The sequence below is a fragment of the Muscardinus avellanarius genome (genome assembly GCF_963383645.1).
Source record: "Muscardinus avellanarius genome assembly, chromosome: 9".
Lineage (NCBI taxonomy): Eukaryota > Metazoa > Chordata > Mammalia > Rodentia > Gliridae > Muscardinus > Muscardinus avellanarius.
In genome coordinates this window covers 98,202,998-98,227,049 of record NC_137795.1, presented here as the reverse complement: position 1 = coordinate 98,227,049, position 24,052 = coordinate 98,202,998, and the positions used below count along the sequence as shown (strand labels likewise).

General features: G+C 48.3%; 1 protein-coding gene across 1 annotated transcript in view; it reads left to right on the top strand.

Annotated features, from left to right (window-relative positions):
* KIAA1549 overlaps positions 1 to 24,052 on the top strand; it is a gene marked incomplete at both ends in the record, with an annotated part of 84,306 nt that overhangs the window by 30,071 nt on the left and 30,183 nt on the right. Inside the window, 3 exons of the mRNA XM_080701241.1 lie at positions 2,127 to 2,311; positions 14,707 to 14,903; positions 17,318 to 17,433. Of these exons, the coding sequence (XP_080557367.1) occupies positions 2,127 to 2,311; positions 14,707 to 14,903; positions 17,318 to 17,433 (498 nt within the window). The remainder of the gene's footprint in view (positions 1 to 2,126; positions 2,312 to 14,706; positions 14,904 to 17,317; positions 17,434 to 24,052) is intronic.

Sequence of the window (24,052 nt, the reverse complement as noted above, 5' to 3'; positions counted from 1 at the left end):
TGAGAGCCTCGCTAAGTAGCTGAGGCTGGCTTCGAACCTGCGCGATCCTCGTGTCTCCGCCTCCCAAGCACGGGGATCACAAGCTGCGCCACCACGCCCGGCACCATGATCTTTTTTTTTTTTTTTGGTGGTACTGGGGTTCCTGGAAACCCTTCTCTGGACTACACTCCCAGACCTATATTTTAAAAATATTTTAATTTGGAAACAGGGTCTCTTAAACAAGCAAGGGGCTTCAAACCTGCGCGATCCTCCTGTCTCCGCCTCCCAAGCGCGGGGATTACAAGTGTGTGCCACCAGGCCCGGCAGTCTTTTTTTATTATGTCTTCGAGCAGATACTTTTTGCTTCCATAGCCGGTAATAGCCACGTAGAATGTGGAAGGCCTAAGACTTAGTCCCTGCCAGCGGCACCAAGGTGGGTTTGAGAAGACACTCATGAGCCCAGGGCTGCTGTGTCTTAAACTGATACATTTATGAATTAAGAAGTGTTTAGAAAGAACAAGAAGGCATCATTTGCAAAACAAGGACAAGAAGAACAAAAGAACTTGACAGGGCATTCGTGTCCTCAGGAGGCCTTCAAGAGGGGCCTTGAGGGATGAGACCTTGGCCAGGGAGGGGGCGGTTGGGTCTAGGTCCCTGGATCAGAGTGGATGACAAGGAGGACACAGGACCTTGGCCTGCGAGCAGGGTCCAGCGAGGAGCTAGTGAAGGACACTGGGGGACAGAGGCCTGAGGTCTGATGGCCCGAGGCTGGAAGCTGAGGGGCTCTGGTAGCAGAGGGTGGGCTTGGCAGTGACAGATTCCAAAGGCCTAAGACCGGCTTTAATTTAAAAATTGACCTGGTACCTTAAATAAAAGAGTTTCAATTAAAATCTACATCTGGAGGGTTCAGGGAAAGTCACAGATGAGAAAATAAAGGTGGTGCCCATACACCATGTGTTAGGACTTCAGTCTCCAGACAGTGAATCCCCTTTTAGAGAAACATAGGGTTATCATTGTCATTTTAAAAAGTGGTGATTATATATATATATTAAATTTACCATTTTAAGTGTACAATTCTGTGGCATTAACTATATCCACAATATTTGCAACCACTTCTGCTATTTATTTTCAGAGTTTTTTTTTTATTATCCCAAACAGAAACTTTACCCATTAAATAATACCTCACCTGCCATCCCTCTAGACCCGGCCACCACTCTCCTTCCTGTCTGTCACTTCGCCTGTCCTAGGTTCCTCATGTAAGTGGACGCACGCAAAAACTGTCCTTCTGCGTCCAGCCTCCTTCTCTTAGGACAGTGTTGTCCAGGTTCACCCACTTTGTCGCATGTGTCGAACTCCATTCCTTTTTAAAGCTGAATGGTACTCCACCGTATGGCTGTACCCCATGTGATCCATTCCCGGATTGATGACTATGGGCGGTCCCTCCTCTGAATGTGGAGATGGATGCACTGTGGCCTGTGCTCACGCCCATCTCATTGGGCAGATGGCATTAGTGGTACAGGACGTTATCTAGTTATTTCGTTCACCTGGCAGTTTCCCCACCAGAACCTGTGCTCTCTGAGGGGCTTTGTCTGCTTGTTGATGATGTTTCTGGCACACTTAATGGATGTTCGTGGATTAGTGGGGAAACTGGGCGGGGTGGGCGAGGGACTTCCTCCTGCAGACCTCCTATCGAGCCCCCAGCCCCAGTGCTCTCCTGAGGCCTGGGAGGAGTGGTTCCTGCTGGGCTTAGTGCAAGGGTCTTGACTGTCTGAGAGACACAGCTGCCTTTCTCATTAAAAGAGAACTATTTTTGAACCAATTTGTGCAGGATCATTTTTGGCATGGGAATGTCCTGCAGCGAGAAGATAGGGGTCAACTGGTAGAATTAGGGTGAACTGGTGGAATTAACTAGAAGTCGGGAGACCTCTTCACCACTGAGTTAGCCACGTGGCCTTAGGTACCTCGGGTGCGCCACGCCATCCCCGATGGGTTCACAGGGAGCATTCTGTGCTGTGTGTGTCTTCCCGGTCACGTGTCCCGTCATCGGGAGAGTAAAACTCATCACTTAGACTCGAGCTGACGTGACGGGGACTTTCTGAGTTTCTCAGGGAAGGCATTGCTGAGAGACTGTGCTTCCTCGTGTGCAGCTGTGGACAGGGTGCAGAGGCCGTCCCCGGAGTCCCAGAGCAACAACCTGTGGGTCATCGTCGGCGTGGTCATCCCGGTGCTGGTGGTGCTGGTGATCGTGGTCATCCTCTACTGGAAGCTCTGCCGCACGGACAAGCTGGACTTCCAGCCCGACACCGTGGCCAGCGTTCAGCAGAGGCAGAAGGTAAGAGCCAGGCCTGCGGTGGTTCACGCAGGTGTCTCGGGCGGGGATGCGTGTAGGCTCTTGATGCCACAAGGCAGGGAGACGGCTCTAACGGAGGTGTCCTTTGCCTTCGTGTCTGCTTGCGAAACCCCAGCTCCTCTGTACTCACAGATGCACCCTAAGTAAAGGCTGGAGCTGGGGCATCTACTGGGGTTTTACTTTTTAGAGGGCCAAATGAAGAGCCTACCCATTTTGCATTTGAACTCTGATTGACTTCACCCCTGGAAATTCAGAGAGGAGAGGACAAGAGGGGCCATTGGGCGCTCCTTTATTCTTCATCTACCATATTGGACACCCACCTGTCCACTTGATTAAGACCACATAATCACTCAAAATGAGTAATGTGTCTTACACATTTTAACTCCCAATATATGAATGGACATCTTTTTGCTGTCTTTCAGTGTATCCTCATTGTATTTATTGTTGATGATGATTTGTTTTGAGTGTTGGTCTGCCAAGAGGAGCTCCATATGATTTTTCTTGTAATCAACAGTACCCATGATAAATCAGTTACTGTTTGTAGTTTGGGATTCTTTAGAAAAGAGCGAAGCAGTCTGAGCGCAAAAGCCTCAGTTTTTTTTCAGCACCCCCCCACCCCCACCCCGCTCCTCTCTGCGCTTTTTAAAAGTCGATTCGCTTACACCCAATTTGACAGCAGTTTTTTTCAGCAGCCTGATTTTCATGTGTCTTTCCAAAGCCTTCAACTTCGTTTTTATAGAAATAGCAATTCTCTTTTCACATGTTTGTTTCTGTATGATCTCGACTGTCACATCACGTTTCAGAGCAGAGACACTGGTGTTGGGTCAACATCCAGCCCAGCTCAGCTCAGCTGCGGTGCGGCTAGAGCTGCAGGGAAGAAGCCACTGGCTGCGACATTCGCCCAGCGTGAATGTCAGAGCAGTGACCAAAGGAACAGGAAGTGGCGGTCAGGCTGCTGTGTTAAGTAACATGTTCCCTCTGTGGGTCTGGCCAGTTGAGAGGACTCGACTCTGAAAGTTTGACAAGAAAAGGCAAGCGACAGGCAAAAAAGACAAGAAATAAAACAACCTTTCAATTTTAGTCTGATTTTTCTCAGTCAAATCCAGCATATTACAAACCTTGTTCTGCCGAATAAAAAATATGTTCCGTTTTCAATGTATTTTACTTAGAAGAGTTGGGTAAGAGTATTCTTTTTTTCTTATAAAATTAGCCAGTAATTAAAAATCTTGATGAACCTGAAAGCTTATATCAACACTAGAAGCATCATCTACAGTGATATTATATTTCTGTCCATCTTCATTTATTATTTACATAGTCTGAAAGTTGCTTTGTGATTGTGGTTGCCATTGTTATCATAAGAGTGAATGGCGTGGCAAAGCATACTTGACATACTGAAAGATTCGTGGTGTGAACTCGCTGCAGTGAGCCCCACAATGGGCTGGGAGATGTTTTTGTTCCCAGGAGAGTATTGTTACAGGGAGATGTAACCAGCAAAGACGGTTCTGTGTTTAGGCCTTTTCCGGTCTGTGTTTCTTGACACACACTACTCGTGGAAGCCCATCCGTTATCTGCTGCTTCAATAACCTGTCAGAGGTCAGCACCTCTTGGGTTGAGAACAGGATATTCCCCAAGGTTTCTGTTCTCTCACTTTTACTTTCAAAATATTTCTGCATGCCAGATGTTGCTGTAAACCAAACGAGCAGTGTTTCCAGCCTGGGAGTCGCTCCTTCTCTCGGGTGGCGCCGGGGTGCGCCTGTCCAGCGTCACAGCCCAGTTACAGCCGAGGTCCTCCACCAAGGAGCCCAAGAGAGTCTCTCTTGTCTACTCAGGTCCAGTGCCAGGAGGCAGGACCCTGCCGAGTAGATCGCTCATGAGTATGCGGTAGAAAAGCCATCTTTGTTTAGTTTAAAACAAACCTCTCTACTTCCTCGCCACCTTTTCTTTTTCTTTTCTTTCTTTCTTTCTCCCTTCCCTTCCCCTTCCTTCCTTCCTTCCTTCCTTCCTTCCTTCCTTCCTTCCTTCCTTCTTTCCTTCCTTCCTTCCCTCCCTCTCTCTCTCCCCCTCCCTTTCTTTCTTTCTCTTTCTTCCTTCCTTCCTTTCTTTCTTTCTTTCTTTCTTTCTTTCTTTCTTTCTTTCTTTCTTTCTTTCTTTCCTTCTTTCTTTCTTTCATTTGCAGTACTGGAGATGGAACTTAGAGGATGTATCTTTGAGGTACACCACCAGCCCTATTTTTCAAAATTTTTTTAAAACTTTGAAACAGGGCCTCACGAAGTTGAAGAGGGGATCACTAAGTAGCTGAGGCTGTCTGCAGACTGCCTCCTGTCTCCGTCTCCCAAATGCTGGGACTATAAGTGATGCCATCACCCCCAGCTTCCTCGCTGCTTTTCTAAGGCTAGCCACAACAGAGAAGGGTCCGTGGCTGCTCCTCGGGTAATCTGCAGAGGTGCTCCTCCCTCCTCCCTCCTCCCTCTGACTTCAGGGGTCCCTCTTCCTGTGGCTTTCTGTCCTCTTTCTTTTCTACTGACCTTGTACTCTCCTTGCCGCAAATCCCAGAGCTGTAAACATCTGGAAACGATAAATCTACTGATCTATAACCCAGCCCCTTCTCCTGTGAGAAGGAGACCTCTTTAGATTGCCTGAGAGTAGATTAATTTTGAAATATGCTAGGAGGGAGAGACCATTCTGTCAGGTCGTGTGATCTGACCTCTGCTTCAGTAATAAGAAGGACCAGTCTTTGGGAAGCGGATGCCCAGGGGCACAGTGGGCACAGCAGCGTGCAGCGTGCAGGAGGGCTCCAGGGCCCGTGGTGCCGGGCTGCCTGTGATGGGAGGGCACCAGGGGTCTGCAGGGAGAGCGCGCAGAGCGCAGGAAGCTGGAGCAAGGTTGTAAGACAGGGCGCAGCCCAAACTTCGGCCTGGAGCTGAGGCCGGCGGGGCTCAGGCCGTGGGAGGGACTGGCAATGGTGTGCAGGCAGTGGGCCACCGTCACCCGGCGTTCAGCGGGGACAGCAGCTCGGGGGAGCTCGCATTTGCTAGGATCACTCGAGAGCAGCTCGGATGGCGGCCTGGAGAGCAGCTGCGTGAGCATCTCTTCCTCCAGCCGACCCGGCCTTGAGCCTGCCGAGCATCCCCCTTAAGCCAAGCCGCAGGGAGTCCCCGTCATCCCCTCAGCACCACCTGCCTCGGCCTCGGGTGGGGACTTGGAGTGCCCCCCACCCATTCCAAGACCACGGGTTCCTGAAGACAGACAGATGGTGATAACTTCACCTTCTAGGTGGAAACAGCATGGTGTGCTCTCCCCCTGGGGCATCAACTGGGTAAAGAACCCCGACGAGGGCACGCTGCGCCATCGCGAATTCTCACGCAGACACCTTTGGGACTTGCTCTGTGGCTTCCATTGTCACCTGAACTGCCCCCGTGGGGCCTGGCTGGCCCGGGCACTGGGGACGGTCCTGGTCTTCTTCCATCTGGGCTTTATGCTATTTATGGCCCACGCGCTCTCATCAGGCGTCTCTCCTTATGGGCTGACCTGCTCTGCCAGATCTCCCGAGGCCTCGGAGGCGTGTTCCGGTGGGCCTGGGTGCTGCAGCCTGTCCCTCGTGACAGAGTGAGGAGAGGAGGAGGAAAAAGGAAAGGACGGAGACTCAGTGCGAATATCGAAGACTAATCAGTCCTGACTCCTCTGTTATAAAATACCGATTGAATCCTGTTCTGCGTGTGGAAGCTGGGGAGTAGAGGCCGGCCAGACTGAACTCGAGGTCTTTTTTTTTTTTTAATGGAAAAACTAGTTATAATGGTCCCAAAAGCAGAGTTGAGACAAAAGGAGCACATTCTATAATCAGGGTGTGTGTGTGTGTGTGGGTGTGTATGTGGGTGTGTATATGGGTGTGTATATGGGTGTGTGTGTATAGAGGTTCTCCTTAATTTTTTCCTTCTGTGTGTAGACAGCTTTTGTTTTGTGTATAAACACGGATTAGCTGTCTAGTTCCTATTGTTATAGAAGGCGGCGACTTGCCAGCCGTGTGAAGTGGGCTGAGGGATATATGGAGAGAGGTTAGCCGGAGTCAGCAGGAGTCAGCAGGACTCGTGTGTTTCATTATGACATACAGCCTTTTCCTGGTTCCCTGTAAGATGGCGTGGGCTTGGCGCGTGGGCTGCCCCTTCTGAGCTCGCGCAGCCACCAGATGTTTATTGAGGGTCTACTGCGCCCTGTTGCTGTCTTAGAACACTTAGTATCTAAACGTCTGTCTCCAGCTCTGAGGCCCGAGGACTGCTGTTTGTGTCAGCCGCTCCGCGTCTCTTGGGCCCCAGCGGTGACGATGCTGGACGTATCACCCGGGCAGTACTCGGGCGTTTATGAAGTATTTCCTCTTTTCTCCTGTTTGTTTCTTGCAGGAGGCCTGGTAGTTTCTCGGGTGGAGGACGGTACCGTGTGTTGGTACGCGTGGGCCTTGGCGGGTCTTTGTTGGAGGAGGCTGTCCTTCCTTCAGAGCACCTCTTTCAAGTTGGTTAAAGCAGACCCCAGAATGTGGAGAAGAGATAGTTGCCCAGTTCTTAGACTCATGCACTTTTTTTTTGCTGGGAAACACACCAGAAGGATTTTAGCAAGATTTATCAAGTGATGGGGTGGCAGTTGATTTTGTTACTCTGTTTAAGAAGCTGAAAGGAGGCACAGCAGAGCAACCCCTCCGAAACGGAAACGGCTCATGTGAGGATTTTTATCATCGGTTGTGGGAAATAGGTGTCAGACAGGTGTCAAATTTTAGTTTTCTAATCATCTTTATTTTATTTTTTTATTTTTATTTTTTATTGGTGCACTGTATTCATACATCATAGTAGGATACATACTTTTGTAGACATACATGCACACATTGCCCAGTCAGCCCCCACCCAATCCCCACCCCATTCTCTCCCTATCCCTCCCTCCCATGCTTGGCTTAGTAGTTGACATCTAGTATTATGGCAATTTATCTAAAATTAAAAATGATAATTTCACATAACAGTTTCATTTGTCTGATACCAAGCTTTTGATGACTTAAAGATAACATTTCAATATTTCTTTTTGCTTTCTTTCTTACCAGAGAATATTTTTTTTCTATTTTTTAGGTGAAACTATCATATATTTATATATTTATTTTTCAGAAAAAAATCTATCCTACTGTGAAATATGGACTCTAGGTACCCAAAACGATCTTGAAAAAGAACAAAGCTAGAAGATATATATTTTCTGATTTCAAACCATATAAAGCTACAATAATTGAAACAGTGTAGTCCTATTCTAAAGGCAGATATATAAACCATTGGAGTTAAATAAAAGCCTAGAGCTAAATTCTTCCCTGTATTGTCAAGTTATTTTTGACAAGGTTTCCACGAACATTTGGTGGTGGAAATATTAATCTTTTAACTAAATATTGTTAAAAAATAATAATTACATGGAAAAGAATGAAATTGGACCCTTACCTAATCCCATATACAAATATTAACTCAAAATAGATAAAAGATCTAAATATAAATCTTAAGACTATAAACTTTTAGGAGAAAATCTGGGTCATAAAACCTCACAACATTGAAATTGGCAGTGATTTCTTGGTTATGATTTCAATGTCACAGGCAACAGAGGAGTATACAAACTCCCTAAAAAAAAAAATATTGTATATCCAAAGCCAAGTAAACAGAGTTAACAGTTACTAATAGAATGGGATAAAATATTTCCAAATGCTATATCTGAAGGTATATTAATATTCCAACTAGAAATCCTAAAAATTAACAACAATAAAGGCAAACAATACCCTTTAGAGATAGGTAAAAGACTAACATAAATAATGAATCTCCACAGATAACCAATCTTAGTTGTCTGTTGGATGGAAAATCTTGTTTCTCTAGTTCTGGAGTGTGTTACCTATTTCTTCTTTGTAGTTAATCTCTTTGAGTATTTTCTCTAGCGCTGGTTTTGAAGACATAAATACCTTCAGTTCCTGTTTGTCATGGAAGCTTCTTATTTCTCCATCTAATTTGATAGAAAGTTTTGCTGGGTAGGAAATTTTTGGCTGGAAGTTGTTTTCTTTCAGAGTTTGGAATATGTTACTCCAAGCCCTTCTGGCTCTCATAACTTGGTTTGGGAAGTCTGGAGTGATTCTAATTGGTTTGCCTCTGAATGTCACTTGGCCCTTTGCTTTTGTTGCCTTTAAGATTCTCTGCTTGGCTTCCACATTGGTCATTTTGACAATTATGTGGCGTGGGGATCCTCTTCTCCAATCCTGTCTAAAGGGAGTTCTATAAGTTTCCTGGACCTGTCTATCGACCTCTTGCTCTATGTCTGGGAAATTTTCTGCTATTACTTCCTTGAAGAGATTGTTGATGCCTTTGGTTTCACTTTCTTTTCCCTCCTCTATTCCAATTATTCTTAGGTTAGCTCTCTTAAAATGGGCCCATATTTCTTCAATATCAGATTCCTGCTGTCGGATATTTTTTCTAGATTAGAAACTATGCGTTCAAGTTTGGATTACTCATCTTCTAAGAGCGAGATTCTGTTCTCCATGTGTTCTAATCGGTTGTTTGTGCTTTGAATTGATGCCTTTACTTCATTAATTGCATCCTTTATCTCTTTTTGGCTCTCTCTGAGTTCTTTTAGAAGCACCTCTATTATTTCTACAGTTATTTTCCTGATTTGATCTTCTAGAAATCTCTGATTTTCTGTTTTATCGGGTTCTGATGTTGTGGGGTTGTGGGCATTTATTGCTCCAGTATTATTCCTCTTTCCCATGATTTCGGATGTTTGTGCCTTCTCTGGGTTCTTCCCTTGGGTCACTATGACTTCACTTAAGGTGTTCTGGAGCTCGAGTCAGTAGTATCTCAGACCCCACTACTCCTTTACTGGGTTTTATCACAGAGTCTCCGACCCAGAGAGTCAATAGAGGCTGCTTTAGACTGTGGGGGGTGCCAGGTTCTCCTATGGTGTGATATCTCTGCCACCGCCCCTCCCCCACTGGGTCAAGTCCCAGGGACTATAGTACTGGGATTTCTCCTCTGTGGCCCGCAATTTGACTCACTGTTCTTGAGTACGCAGATGTAGCTGTACTGGCATCGCTGAATTCGGTGCTGCTGCCGCCGGTGGCAATATGGTGCCGCTGCTACGCCCTCGGCTATGGGGCTGGTGTTTTTCTTCTTGGTTTTGATTTCCACTCTGAATCCCTGCAGCGTGTGCTGAGCTCAGCCACTGGGAGCTTTAGATGCTCTCTGCGTGGAGAAATCCCGCCTGGCTGTTTTGCAGTGGCTGACCTCGGCTTGCTGTAGCTGTCCCGTGAATTCGCCGGTGCCGCCGGCAGTATGGCGCTGCTGCCGCGTCTGCCGCGGTCTCGGGCGTGAGGCCGGTGTATCTCCTCTGTGGCTCTGTTCTCAGTCCGCTTTCTCTCTGGAGCTTGGTGATTTTTTGTTTCACTGGTGATGGTGTTTTCTGGCTATGAAAGGCGCTGATTTTGTGGTAATGGAGATTTGTTGTTAGCGGGGCTCTTAAGCCCCGCTTTTCTCGGTCGCCATCTTCCCGGAAGTCTCATCTTTATTTTTTATTGATTTAATTTTTTTTTCTGTGCTGGGAATTGAATCCAGGGCCTCAGGCATGCTAGGCAAGTGCTCTACCACAGGGCTTTCTCCTTGCGCTCTATCTTAAAAAGGCTCGACAGGTGGTCACTTAATAGTTATAGAGGTGGGCTTTTAATTTCACTTCAAAGTGAAAATAATATCTATGTATTTCATAATTAGGGTAGCATGTCAGAGTCTGAGAGAGGAGAATCCATCCTAATCACATGGAGTAGATATTTTAAGGCTCAGGAGCTATCTCCAGCTTGCCGAGTTTTCCTCTACCCATACACACGAAGCTTTGCTTTTAAGAGGACAGTCGAATCTTCAGGAAATTTATGAAGAAGTGGAAAAAGTATTGAATTAGTAAGTGTTAGATTTCTAAAAGGTTTATTTGATGTTTGCCGTTAAGCTCATTATTTATGACAGACTCCCAACCTATTGCTGTGTAGTTTATTGAAATCTAATGGGTATGCAGAAACAAATAACCAGCAGAGAGAGGTCATGAGGGACAGTAGGAGGAGACTTTTGTAAAATGACTTGAACATGGACTTGCAGTATCCGGTAATTGTTTGAAGGAAGTTAGTATTCCGCAAGTCAAGAAGGCACACAAGACTGTCTTAACTCTGTTCCTTTGTGTGTGTGGGGGGGTCTGGGGATGGGACCCAGGGGCTTTCGACCTCTGAGCTACACCCCTGCTCTATTTTTTATTCTTTATTTTGAAACAGGGTCTCACTAAGTTACGGAGGGCCTCACTAAGTAGCTGAGGCTGTCCGTGAACCTCCATCTTCCGGTCTCAGCCTCCTGAATGCTGGGATTACAAGTGTGCACCACCACACCTGGCTTAACTCTGTTCTTTATTCCTTGTTTTGAAGTAATAATTTTGACCTTTCAGAAATGAACATAGACATTTTCACTCCTTTGTCCTGCGATGCAGAACAGGCATTAAGACCCAGACGGAGAGCCAGCGCGTGGGGCTGGCTGAGCTCTTGGGGGCTGAGGGTGGTGAGCCTGTGGCCGGGTGCACTGGGCAGCACTTTGGGATTTCCCAGCATACCGTTGGGCAGGTCTTGAGCACCCACCGCCTTCTAGGCTCCGCAGGTGAAGCCAGAGCCTTGCTGTGAGTTCCGGGATGGAATGGCTTTGTTCTCGTAGATTCTTCCCTGGGAGGGAGGAGTTCTTTGATGGTCGGGAGGTGGTGGATGTGAAGCTGTTAAATAGAAACATCCCTGGGCTCCTCTGCAGAATATCTGAACATGTGGCATCCTGACGTGCACCAAGTGAAAGGTCTTGGTTCTTAGCCATATTTTTCTCTTAAATAACATACAAGGCAGCGCCAGAGGAAGCCACACTGCAGGCTTATTGTGCCTTGATGAAGGGGACCTGCCAAGCAATTTGAATTGTCTTTTTATTTGATGTCCCCCAAGTGTGTGCGTCTGCACAGAGCACCCCAGGAAGCTGCTGGGTGGATAAGAGGAAGCCTCTCATATGAGTGTGGTAGACACACCTATAATCCTAATACTTGGGAGGCTGAGAAAGGAGATTGAAGGTTCAAGACCAGCCTCTGCACCTTAGCAAGACTCTTTCCAAATAAAAAAATAATAATGAAAAAAATAAAAAGGGCTGCTGGGCGTGGTGGCGCACGCTTGTAATCCTGCACTTGGGAGGCAGAGACAGGAGGATCGCACAGGTTCGAAGCCAGCCTCACTGTCTTAGGAGACCCTGTTTCCAAATAAAAATATAAAAAAAATAGGTGTCTGGGAATGTAGCCCGGAGGTAGAAGGGTTTCCAGGAACCCTAGTACAAAAATAAATAAATAAATAAATAAATAAATAAATAATAAATAAAAAGGGCTGAGGGCATAGCTCAGTGTTGGTGCATTCTGGGTTCAATCTCCAGTAACAGGAAAAGGAGGGGGGGCTTCTTTTTTGAGGTGGGAGCAGGACTGTTGAGAAAGGGGCGCTGTGTGTGGAGGGGGACAGATGAGCTCAGGAAAGCCCCTCGGAGGCAAAAGCATGTACAGAGGCTGTGGACCTTAAATTTGAACCGTAAAAAGGGCAACCTGGTCCCAGCAAAGCATTTGTCCACCCCCAGGTCCCAGGTCTACCAGCTGAAGAACACTGGGCTAATCCAGGCTCCCAGAGGAGGAGATAAGCTCCTGGGCGGGGCGAGGCCACGGAATGGCAGGTTTGTCTTTATCCTTTGGGAAGCAGTGTTCCTGAGCTCGGGGTGGTGGCACCCCTGGCTTGCTCTGGTAACAGGATCTGATTCCTTAGAGAAGATTGGTCGCCTCCGCCTTTTGTTTCCAGGCAACTCTTTGTAAACTATCTTTATAGTGGGTTTTGTCTCCCTCTGCTGGCATAAATCATTACTGCAGGCTGCTTTCCCACCCTGATCCTGCGTTTTTAGGGCTAGAAAGACTTTAGATCATACACCTGACCTACGCCATTGCTGTTGTTCCTTTGTGTGGAAAGTTAACACAGACGTGACAAAACCTCTTGCTTCTATAGCCAGTATATTGTTTAAAATCACTCCTGAGAGCCGGACTTGCACGCTTGTAATCCTAGTACTTGAGAGACTGAAACAAGAGGATCGGGGTTCATGGACAGCCTCAGATGTTTAGTGAGGCCCTTTGAACTTAGTGAGACCCTGTTTTAAAATAAAGAACAACAAAAAAAATATGGTTGGGGGGATAGCTCAGAGGTAGAATGCCCCTGGGTTCCATCCCAGTACCACCAAAAAAAAAAAAAAAAAAAAAAAGTCACTTCTTAGACTGGCCAACTGATGATTTTGACTGAAAGGACCATCTATAGGGGCGGGACACAGCCTGGCCAGGAAGTCTGGGTGTGCCTGCGGCATGCCTGCCCAGGAGACCCCTTGGGGTGACGCTTCACATGCAGTTGATTTCCCTACGCTCAGCAAGCTGGATTTAAGGAAACTGATAATACCCACCCTGGCCCTTTGTGGGCTATCAAAATGGTGTCATCGGAAATGGCGACCCAGAACAGAAATAGAAACAAAAGGGGCTCCCATCGAACGAGACGCGAGACCAGTAGACTAGCGGAGTGGCCTGGGGGAAAGCGAGGCTGGAGGAAGGGGACCGCGCCAAGGAGGCTACTTCCGTCCGTACGAGGCGGTGTCGCTGCCAATCTCACTGACATGTAGGGTGGGAGGAAGGGGAGCGGTGTGGGGTCCGCAGACAGAGCCACCAGGTGATGTGTGCGTGCGTTTATGTTTAACTTTGGGTCTCACTATGCTGTATAATTAGAACACGCCAATAAAAGTATTTTTTAAAAATAATAAAAAAATACTAAGGAAAAAAGCTAAAGGAGCCCAGGTGGGGATGTAGCTCAGCGGTAGAGTGTCTGCTTAGCATGTACGAGGCTCTGGAATTGATCCCCAGCACGGAAAAAGCAAACGGCACCTCACATCTCCTGGTGTCTCGAGTGTCCTTCCTGCCTTGCCAGAGGCCCAGAAGCTGAGGCTGGGGTGGGCGTGGTGTCGGTTGTTACCGCGTGTCCCCTGGGAGGGCCCCTGCCCCCCACTGTGGGTGTGGACGCCTCCTAAAGACCCCTTTCTCCTCCGGCTTGGTGCCATTATTTCTGTGAACTGCTTCTTCCTAGAAAAATTCTGTATTCCTCTGGTTTCGGTTACAACCCAACTTTCCATTTTTCTGGTTTTTTTTTTTTTTTTGAAGGCACCTTCAGCTTTCTTCTTTGCTTTCTTTTCTTTCCTCGTCTTTGCCCCAGAGTGTTAGATTTCCTTCAACATTTTATATGTAGACTCCATGATCATCTTGAAAAGCCCCAACCCTGCCGCCCGGCTCCTTCTGGTCAGACGGTTCTCGACGTCACCTCAGCCCGAAGGCTCCAAGCTGTGATCTCCATTTCCAGCGAGGCCAGGCTGCTTTTCTGAGGCCCTCTGTCATCTCGAACTAAGCACCTTTGAAGTCGTCTTCTCTCCTCCCGCCATCAGTTCCCGCGACCCCCTCTGGCCGACTGTCACTTGCACGCTGGGTGCCCTGCCCAGAGCGCTGAGGCCACCCGGGCCTCTGCTGTCCTTGGTCTCCGTGTCTGTGCGGCTTCCGAGACCTTCCTGCTGATTCCCAGGTCCTTTGCTGGGACCTTGGCCCAGGCCTTTGTGTTTTGTGACAAGGCCTTCTTCCCCGTCCCTTGCGTCCTATCTGCTTGGACTTCGGGACTCCGCCTGGTTAGGAATATGAAATGGTTTCCCGACTGCCCAGAGGCGAGCTCCAGCAGCTGTCCTTTGGAGTGGTTTGGCGCTCCTGCGTGCCCGCATCTTCTCTCTTGTTCTCGCGCTCTCTCTCTCTGCCTCCGTGGGTGCCCCTAAAGTGGCCTCTGCCAGCCTCCAGTATTCGCTAGTTCCCTGCAGTCTAGAACATGTTTTTGTAGCCTCCCCTTTTTATTCCCACGTCCTCTGTCCTCCAGGCCTGGCTCGAGTCTCTTCCCATTAAAGAAGGTCTCGCCTGTTGCTCTCCCTGCAGTCGCGTGGGACCCGGCATGCCACGGCGTCAGGGTATTGCCTTGGCATGGCTTTGGTGCTGTGGTCCTGCTCTTTAGTCCGTGTGCCCTTGTTTAGTCTTTGGCAGGCATCTGCCACTCACTGTAGGTGTAGGCAGAACTTCACAGTCGATGGCACGGAGACGCGTGTTGGTCGGGTTGGTGACGTCTCCGGCGCGGTCTCGGGTCGGAGGCTGCGCTGCCTCCTCAGCCCTCGGCCGCTCTTCCCAGCGCGCCTTTCGCACTCACCGCCCTGTCCGTGTGTCTGCCTGTGTGTGTTCAGCTGCAGATCCCCAGCGTGAAGGGCTTCGACTTCGCTAAGCAGCACCTGGGTCAGCACAATAAAGACGACATATTGATCATTCACGAGCCAGCGCCAGTGCCGGGGCCTGTGAAGGACCACACCACGCCCTCTGAAAACGGAGACCTGCCGAGCCCCAAGGCCAAGATCCCCGCCAAGAGCCTCCGCCGCAGAGGAAGGTCACTGTCGGGCTGCCTGGGTTGTTCTCTGTTGCAAAGCATGTTCTGTGTTCAGGTTGTCCGTTCCCAATATCAGAAGGGCTGAGGGTGAGTGAGGCCCGAGCCTGCGGCCTGGGAGACTGACAACTTGCCGGGCACCCAGGGGGGTTCTTACCCACTCTGCCAGGCTACCATAGGAGGCGGTGTGATCCTTCCCCCAAAGTGGTCAAGGCTAGGGATCGCCGCTTGTGACGGTTCAGCAGTGCCCTCACACTGGGTTAGGGAGCCGCCAGCTGTTCTGGGCTGAGATGAGCATGCTGGGCCCTGGAGATAATACTCAAAAGAGCATCGGGCAGCGCCCGGCCCGCTGTCCACATGGTCGGCCTCGGCTTCTGCCTGGGCCTGCTGGCCAGCTGCAGCGTCATGGCTTTGTCTGCAGGTGACCTTCATCACACCTCCTGTTGGCTTCCCTCTGTCACCCTTGTTCACACATTGCGTGGGGCTCCCCACCCCTCCCCCTGCCCCGCTCCCCATCCCCAATGTATTTCTAATAACCTCTATCAAAGAAAAGCACATGGGGAGCCCGGGCGTGGTGGCGCACGCTTGTAATCTCCGGGCTTGGGAGGTGGAGACAGGAGGATCGCGCAGGTTCAAAGCCAGCCGTGCTGGTTTAAGAGACCCTGTTTCCAAAAATAAAAAATAGGCCTGGGAGTGTAGCCCAGAGGTAGAAGGGCTTCCAGGAACCCCAGTACCACCAAAAAAAAAAAAAAAAAAAAAAAGAAAAGAAAAGAAAAGAAAAGCACATGTGGAGTTGCTCAATTCTTCCAAACTACCAGGAAGTCCACGGCTGCCCTCTGATCCGGTGGGAAGGGCTAGAGCCATGTTAAGGTAGACCAGGTTCAGACTCGGGCTTGGAGGCTGGCGTCAGCCGATAGCATCCCCAGCTTTGGCTCCTGAAGCCCGAGGTTATTGGAGCCTTGGAACTCTAGCTCCTGGTTTACTGCTCAGAGTGAAACTGTGTGGCCACCCCGACATGCAAAATGATATCATCCTTTCTCTTATCAGAAGACCTACCCCAGGGGTCTGGCCTAGTTTTAAGAATTTAACGGATTATAGAGCATGATCATTTTGAAAGAAAATGAATTATGTAGAGAGATGCCCTTTGCTTAATTATTTTGTAGGCTGAGAATAAATCAAGTCATTAAAGATGATTTAATATGCTAGTGAAATTTTGCACAGCATTTTCTCTCCCCCGGTAGCCTCATTATAAGCATCAGTCACGTCATCTCTGCCATCCGCGTGCTCTGTGCAGGTGTCCCTCTGTCCCCTCAGGTTCTGCATCCGGGGACCCAACCACCTGTGGATCGAAAATATCCAGGGGGGGAAAGGTGTCTGTACTGAACATGTACGGACTATTTTCTTGTCATTATTTCCTAAAACAGTACAGTCTTGACAACTATTTACATAACATTTGCATTTGTAAACAGTATTAGAAGTAGCCTAGAGCTGATTTGAAGTACACGGGAGGGTGTACATAGTTTATATGTAGAGTCGTGTCATTTTACAGGAAGGGCTTGAGCATCCATGGGTTTTGGGGTCCACAGGGGGTCCACAGCGTGCCCCGTGATGTACGTCACAGCAGCCTTCAGGGTAGCAGAGTATTGACTCTTCATGCTCCCCTGAAGCTGGGAAGCCCAGGGAGACGTGTGCTGCTGTGACACCCGCGCATTTACGTGTGGAATCAAACCTCAGGAGCAGCCGTTGCCCTGGTGTGGCCAGTGTGGGAGTCTCTAAAACTCCAGAGTCATCAGGGACCACGGTAGATCTGTGGCTTCCTGGGGATTCCGAGATCCTGTTGATCCCAAACGAGGCCTGAACCCCAGATTCTCTTTGATCAGTTTATTTTTTTTTTCCGGTCCTGGGGGTGGAACCCAGGGGCATTCTACCTCTGAGCTATACCTCCAGCCCTGTTCTCTATTCTTTATTTTGAAACAGGGTCTCACTGAGCTGCAGAGGCCCTCACTAAGTAGCTGAGGCCGTCCGCGAATGCTGATCCTCTGGTCTCCGCCTCCTGGATGCTGGGATCACAAGCGTGCCCACCACGCCCGGCCCTTGACCAGTTTTTGCTAGATCCGGGTTGCCTGTCTAGCACGAGCTGGGGTCAGACCTGGGCTGGGCACAGGCGCAGTGAGACTGTCCTCCAGTCTGGGGCTTAGGATTTTAGCACCTGTCAAAACGCAGCCTGCTGAGCCATTTAGTAAAACCGCGTTAGCCTGTCCGCAGGACTCGGTGACTGCAGTATTAGTACGACCCTTGGGCCCTTCCATCTCGGTCAGTTTTACCTGGAAGCCTGACTTCTGCATCCAGGTTAACGTGACCATTGCCGCTTTCTCCTTTCTTGCCTGTAATGTTTGGGATTTGTTTTGTGTCTGCAGAGTCTCCCCCTCGGATGCCGACTCGACGGTCAGCGAGGAGTCGAGTGAGAGGGACGCCGGAGACAAGACACCGGCGGCGGCCCACGAGGGCAAGGCCCACAGAGCCGCGCAGAGCGGTAGGTCCCCCACTTCAAGTGCTAAGTCCTTTAAAAGAGATCTGAGAAGTGGCCTGGCCATCACGCATGTGGTGCACTTCTCAGTATCGATTGCGACCATTGAGCATGGCACTGGTGTGGGCTCTGGGGCCCGGCTCTGTACTGCAGGTCCGGGTGTCACTGAGGTGCGTCTTAAGGTTAGTACCTTGCTTCATCCTGGTTTAGGGTTCGAACAATTTTCCTGCCTGGAGGACAAAGAAGAACTGACTAGAAATCTTAGTCCTAAAAACCATCCCTAGGATTCATTGACTTTCTTTTTATTCTTTGGTATTGGGGATTGAACCCAGGGGAATTCTACTCTGAGTTATAATGCACCCCAGCCCTTATTAGTTTTTATTTTTATTTTTTATTTATTTTATTTAGTTAGTTTTTGCAGTACCAGGGATGGAACCCAGGGGATTTTATTTCCAAGCTACACCCCCGGCCCTAGGTTTTATTCTTTATTTTGAAACAGGGTCTTGCTAAGTTGCGGAGGGCCTCACTAAGTAGCTGAGGCTGTCCACAAACTGCGATCCTCCAGTTTCTGCCTCCCAAATGCTGGGATTACAAGCGTGCGCCACCATGCCTGGCTCCCTATTTTTTTTTTTTTTAATTCTTTCTTTGAAATAGGGTCTCGCTATGTTGCGGAGGGCCTCACTAAGTAGCTGAGGCTGTCCGTGAACCACGATCCTCCGGTCTCCGCCTCCCAAATGCTGGGATTACAAGCATTTGCCACCACACCTGGCTTATTTTTTATTTTGAAACAGGGTCTCACTAAGTTGCTGAGAGCCTTGCTACATTGCTGAGGCTAGCCTTGAACCTGCGACCCTCCTGTCTCAGCCTCCCAAGTACTGGGATCACAGATGTGTGCCACCGTGCCCAACAGGGTTCAGTGACTTTCATAGGAAATAATTCAAGAATTTCTTAGCTGTCACTGTCGGAGCATTATGGCTACGCCCACTACGCTTGCTCCCCTCTTAGATCCTCCTTCCAAGGTCATTTCCTGTGATCAGACTGATTCCTCATCTTTGCATTCTGAGGGGCCCTGTCATGAGACTCGTGCCCTGTGACAGCACTATGCCCACAGCTTCAGGCCTGGGGCGCGGTTGTTGGAGTGATGGCAAAGCAGCTTAGCTTTGTGTAGTGGATTCTGTGAAACACATGTGCCCACCTGGCTGTTGTATAGCCTGGCGCTGTGTTCGTATTGCAGGATTGTGTTTCAGTAATGCAAAGACAGTTAGTCGGCCTCAGATATTGTTGTTGTTGTTATTTGCAGTCCTGGCAACTGATTCCAGGGCCTCATGATGCCAAACAGATTCTACCACTAAACTATATCGTCTGCCCTAGGATGTTGTTATTGTTATTAGTGTTGCTGTTGTTGTTATTATTATGATTGGTATTATTATTATTATTATTAGTAGTAGTAGTAGTGGTGGTGGTGGTGGTGGTACTAGGGATTGAGCCCAGTGCTTTTCTAGCTCTGACCTACACTCTCAGCCCCTTTTATTTATTTTTTTTATTTTGAAATACAATTTCACTAACTTACCACAGACTATCTTGTACCTGCAGTCCTTCTGTCTCAGTCTCCCAAGTACTTCCCTGGTGCCTGGCTGGCTATCATTATTCTTTTTTCAGTCCTGGGGATAGAACTCGGGATATCATTCTTCTTGTTATTATTCCTTTTTTTGCTACTGGTGATTGAACTTAGGGCCATTCTACTCCTCAGCTACTCCTCCCAGCCTTTTTATTTTGAAACAGGATCTCTCACTAAGTTGTTGAGGGCCTTGCAAAGTTGCTGAGGCTAGCCTTGAACCTACGATCTTCCTGTCTTGGCCTCTCAAGTACTGGGATTATAGGTGTGCACCACTGTGCCCAGCTGGATATATTTTTAATAGTAATTTTTATAGCTACATTTTCCTAGCCACACATTTCTCTGTAGGAAAGTCCGGCACAGAGTGAACCATCTTGTGAAAGGGAACGGGATTTGGACTGAAGCCCCAGAGCCTGTCCTGTCTCCTACGTGCCTGTGGCCTTGCAGTCCCTTGGCCCCTGAGGTCCCTGAGGCCCCGTGGGGTTAAAGCGCCCCTTTGTGAGCTGCCATCCAGGGGGTTCTTTTGTAATGTTTAAGGAAATATCCCCCTAGAATAAGAGGAGAGTTGTTCCTTTAGATTTAGTTTCACAGAATCTTAAAACGTGTTTAGCACCATGGTAACAGGTGCCGTGTTTCAGATAGAGGATTAAAATCTAGTTTTGCTCCTGGGAAAGAAGTATTAAAAAAAAAAGAGCTTTTGATTTTCTTAATTTCTGTTAAATGCTTACCTGAGACAATCTTGCTGCTTCTGTGTGTTCTGTAAGGATAAGAGGGACCCAGCGCCCCTCCCAGTGTGTATTCAGAGGCCCTGCAGTGGGCGAGGCGATGGAGGGGCCGGGAGCACAGGTGCTGCTGCCCTAATCAGAAGAGACGTCGAAGTCTGTGTGTTATTTTCATATCTAAAAAGATAGTTTTCTCAGTACAAATAGCAATTCACTTTTAAGACTTGTTTCCTTTTCAAAAGGCACCATAAGATAGCTTTCATGGTACCATAAAGCTACTGCACAGAAGCTTGTTAAATAGCCTAGGAAAAGAGTCAAAGTTCTCATAGCGTTTGGATTTGTTTATAATTCATTTTGAATTTTTAATAATTCATTTTGAATTTTTAATAACTCATTCAAAAAGCCTTCTTTCATTGCGAGTAATGAAGTAAGACTGAACAGAGGCAGGGGGTTGCTGGACACGGATCCCGGCACCCTCCTGCTCGCAGCTGTGGGACCCGCGTCCCCTCTCGCTTTGGCAGCGGCAGAGTGGCTTTGGAGGGCTGTCCGGAGTCACCCAGCAACTCACGGCTCACACCGCGACAAGAGCCCAGGGAAGGAGGGCCACTGTTGAGCATTTTAAACCCAAGTTGTGCTTTACTCCTGCCCAGCTGTCTTTGGAAGGTGACCAGCCATGAAGTGCCCCCCAGGCCCACCGTCACTCTGTGCAGATGGCTCAGTGGCGCTCCTGTGTTCATGGTGACTGCAGTTAAGATGCGTCACCCTGAGGGCGGCAGTGCGGGGAGAGGTGCTGGAGGAGGGAGCAGAACGTTTAAGGTGGGGTCAGAGCTGCCACCCCTGCATGTGACCGTCCCCTCTCCCCCTTTATCATCGAGAATACGTCAGGCAGGTCTCCTACGGAGCGCCCAGTGTGTGCTTTGCGTTTTCTGTCGATCGCGTGTGTGCACGTGTGTGATGTTTGGGTAACCCTGGCCTCGTTCATTAGAACTCTACAGGCGCCGTGTTCTAGAACAAAGCCGACGTGTACTCTTGCACATGCTGATATGCGCGTGCCAATGACTTTGCCAGGCACACGTGTGGTTTTGGCCAGATGGACCACACCTGACACCGAGGTTTTTGGAGTCATTTTAAAGCTCAGCTTGTCACTGAAGCAGATTCCCAGAGGCCTCTAAGGAAACACCGTAACCTCAGTGCAGGTGTCAGCGGGCACTGGCCACGCGCTGAGTGCTGGGACATGGCAGGTGCTGGGGGGGCGTGAGCTAAGTGGGGTCGCTGCCCCAGAGTCGGACTGCGCGTCGCTGGCATTAGCAGTGCTGCGATTTGACTGTGGAGACCTGCAGATAATGAAATATTCCTAAATACGTGCTGATGCGTCCTCATTTCAGAAACGCCGTTCCTCTGTCATTCTGCTTGGTTGATATTGTCCTGTACAATCCCATATAGCCTACCCCCACGGTTTTTGTGTTAACGAGCAGGAATTTACTTTTTTATTTTTTAAAAAATTTTTAGCGGGGCGTGGTGGCGCACGCTTGTAATCCCTGTGCTTGGGAGGCAGAGACAGGAGGATCGCGCAGGTTCAAAGCCAGCTTCGCTGGCTTAAGAGACCCTGTTTCCAAATAAAAATATAAAAAATAGGTGTCTGGGAGTGTAGCCCGGAGGTAGAAGGGTTTCCAGGAACCCCAGTATCACACACAAAAAATGTTTTTATTGGTGCATTGTATTTGTACATCATAATGGGTTAAAAAACTTGTGTAGATATACATGCACACATCACCCACCCAGACCCCCCACTCCCTCCCCATCCCTCCCTCCCATGCTTGGTTTAGTGGTTGACTGCGATATGAATAAGTTCATCCTGTGCTTTAGAGAGTTTCCTCTTCCCCCCTCCCACCCCTCCTTTAGGTTGTCTTGTTTGCTCCTCTATAGGATTTCCTTCTTCATCTAGAGTTCCTCTTGTTACCCATTCCTCCTTAGCTCTCACATATTAGGGAAAGCATCTGATTTCTTATTTTTTATGACTGACTAATCTCACTTAGCACAATGTCCTCCAGTTCTATCCATTTCCCTGCAAATGCTATAATTGTGTTTTTTTATGGCTGAGAAAAATTCCATTGTGTACATATCCCACAGTTTTGTAATCCATTCATCTAATTTTTAAGTTATATATTTATGGTTTTAACATAATGTGTATACTGTGAAATGGTTATATCAATATATTTAACATATGAGCTGTTTCACATAGTTATTTTTAGGGTGAGAAAGCTTAAAATCTCGTTTAGCTATTTTCAAATATATAGCATATTGTATTAATTATAGCAAGAATGGTCTTTTGACTGTCTCTATTATTCCTTTTTCCTCCTCCTCCTCCTCCTCCTCCTCCTCCTCCTCCTCCTCCTCTTCCTCTCCCTCCTCCTTCTGCTACTAGGGCTTGAACCCAGGGACATTATACCTCTGAACTACACCCCCGGCCCTATTTTATTTTTATTTTGAAACAGCATCTCACTAAGTTGTGGAGAGCCTAAGTTGCTGAGGTTGCCTGTGAACCTGTATTCTCCTGATTCTGCCTTCCAAGTACCGGGTTAGAGGTGTGTGCCACCGTGCCCAGCTGCATGGCAGTTATTTTGATGAGTTATTTAAAAACGACTGTGAGCCATGGCGGAGGTCTCGGTCCCGGGCAACGTAGACGCTGGAGGATTTTCTGCATCAGCCCCTTGGCTGGGTGGAGAGGCCCGAGGCCTGCACATCCTTGCATCTTCAGAAAGGATCCGTGACCACAGTGCAGAGGGTGGGCTGGGCCTGTGGGCAGAAGCCCAGTCGTGGCCACAGTCCCCAGGGGCCAGGCAGGGGTGACAGCACCCTGAGGGGAGACCATTCCCTCTGTGGCCTCTGCTTGAGGCTCAGAGGCAGCCTGGAGCTCTCCGCCACCCCAGGGCTCATGATCTCACCTGCAGGTATCAGTAGTTGAATGAGTTACTCTTTGTGACATTTGCCGTTCCTTTAGAAGTTTGGGTCAGCAAGGCCAGCCTATCTGGTAAACTTTATAATCTCCTTTTAGGCATTATGCCTGCAATCTGAGCAGCTGCCTCTGGATGTAAGGAGGTGACCTCCCTCTAGGCCTGGAGCCTGGAAGGCAGGCCCGAGAATAGCTGGAATGGGGTAGCCGTGGCTCACCACTGGGGGGCGCCACTCACGGTGTGCGTAGCATCTAATTGCTTGGAATAGCCACTGAACAGAATTCAAATTGAGGGAAAATGCACAGCCCTGCGCACCACTGGTGTGTTTCTAATGTAAAACATCACCTACTGCTTCCCACTGCATTGCCAGCTCTTTGAGGAGAAACCTCTGCACTCTTTCCTTTTGCTCCGTTTCAAACCCTAAGCTTTGGTTTAAAAACAGTTTCTCTCTCACTCCTGTTGGCCATGTACTTTAATTAACCAATTTATTTATTCATTCATTCATTCATTCATTGCAGTACTAGAGATTGAACCCAGAGGCATTTTACCTCCAAGCTATACACCCAACCCTGTTTTTTATTCTTTATTTTGAAACTGGGTCTCACTAACTTGCTGAGAGCGTCACTAAGTAGCTGAGGCTGGCCTTGAACCTGCGATCCTCCTGTCTCAGCCTCCCAAGCGCTGGGATTACAAGTGTGCGCCACCACACCCGGCAGGCTGTTCACTTTAAAGCTGCGGGCAAGCGTGGAGAGGTGGTTGGGGCTTGTTGGAGAGCAGCCACCAGTTGACCTTCCTAGTGTCACCAGCTAGCTCTCCCTAGCACCCAGCTCCTTTTCTCCCTCTCTCTCTCTCTTTCTCTTGTTTCTTTTTAAAATATTTTTAAATTTTTAAAATAATTTACTATTATTTTTGCTATAGATAATATTCATCCAAGAAAATCTTCATTACAGAAAATAGAAAAAAATGGAGAAAATCATGCATTATAACAAGATCTAGTCTTTATTAGCACTTTCCAGCATTTCTTCTCTGTACGTCTGCACATTTACATTTCTACTTTTTTATAGATCTGGTTACTCGCTAAAATGATTGTAGTGAAATATATATAAATTGTCCTTTTGACCACTTTAAAATGCACTGTTTCTCTCTTTTTAAAGTGGGCACTGATCCTCTCCAGGCAGCAGGCTTTCTTCTCATGCTTCTTTAACTTTTCTGTCTCAGAACTGACGAGCCGGAAGTGCCCAGTGTTCGCTAGTGGGTGCCTGTGCCCGCAGCGCCCTGGCCTGTGTCCTCAGCAGTGCGGTCAGCCCTCTGCACTCACGGACTCTGTGGAGCTC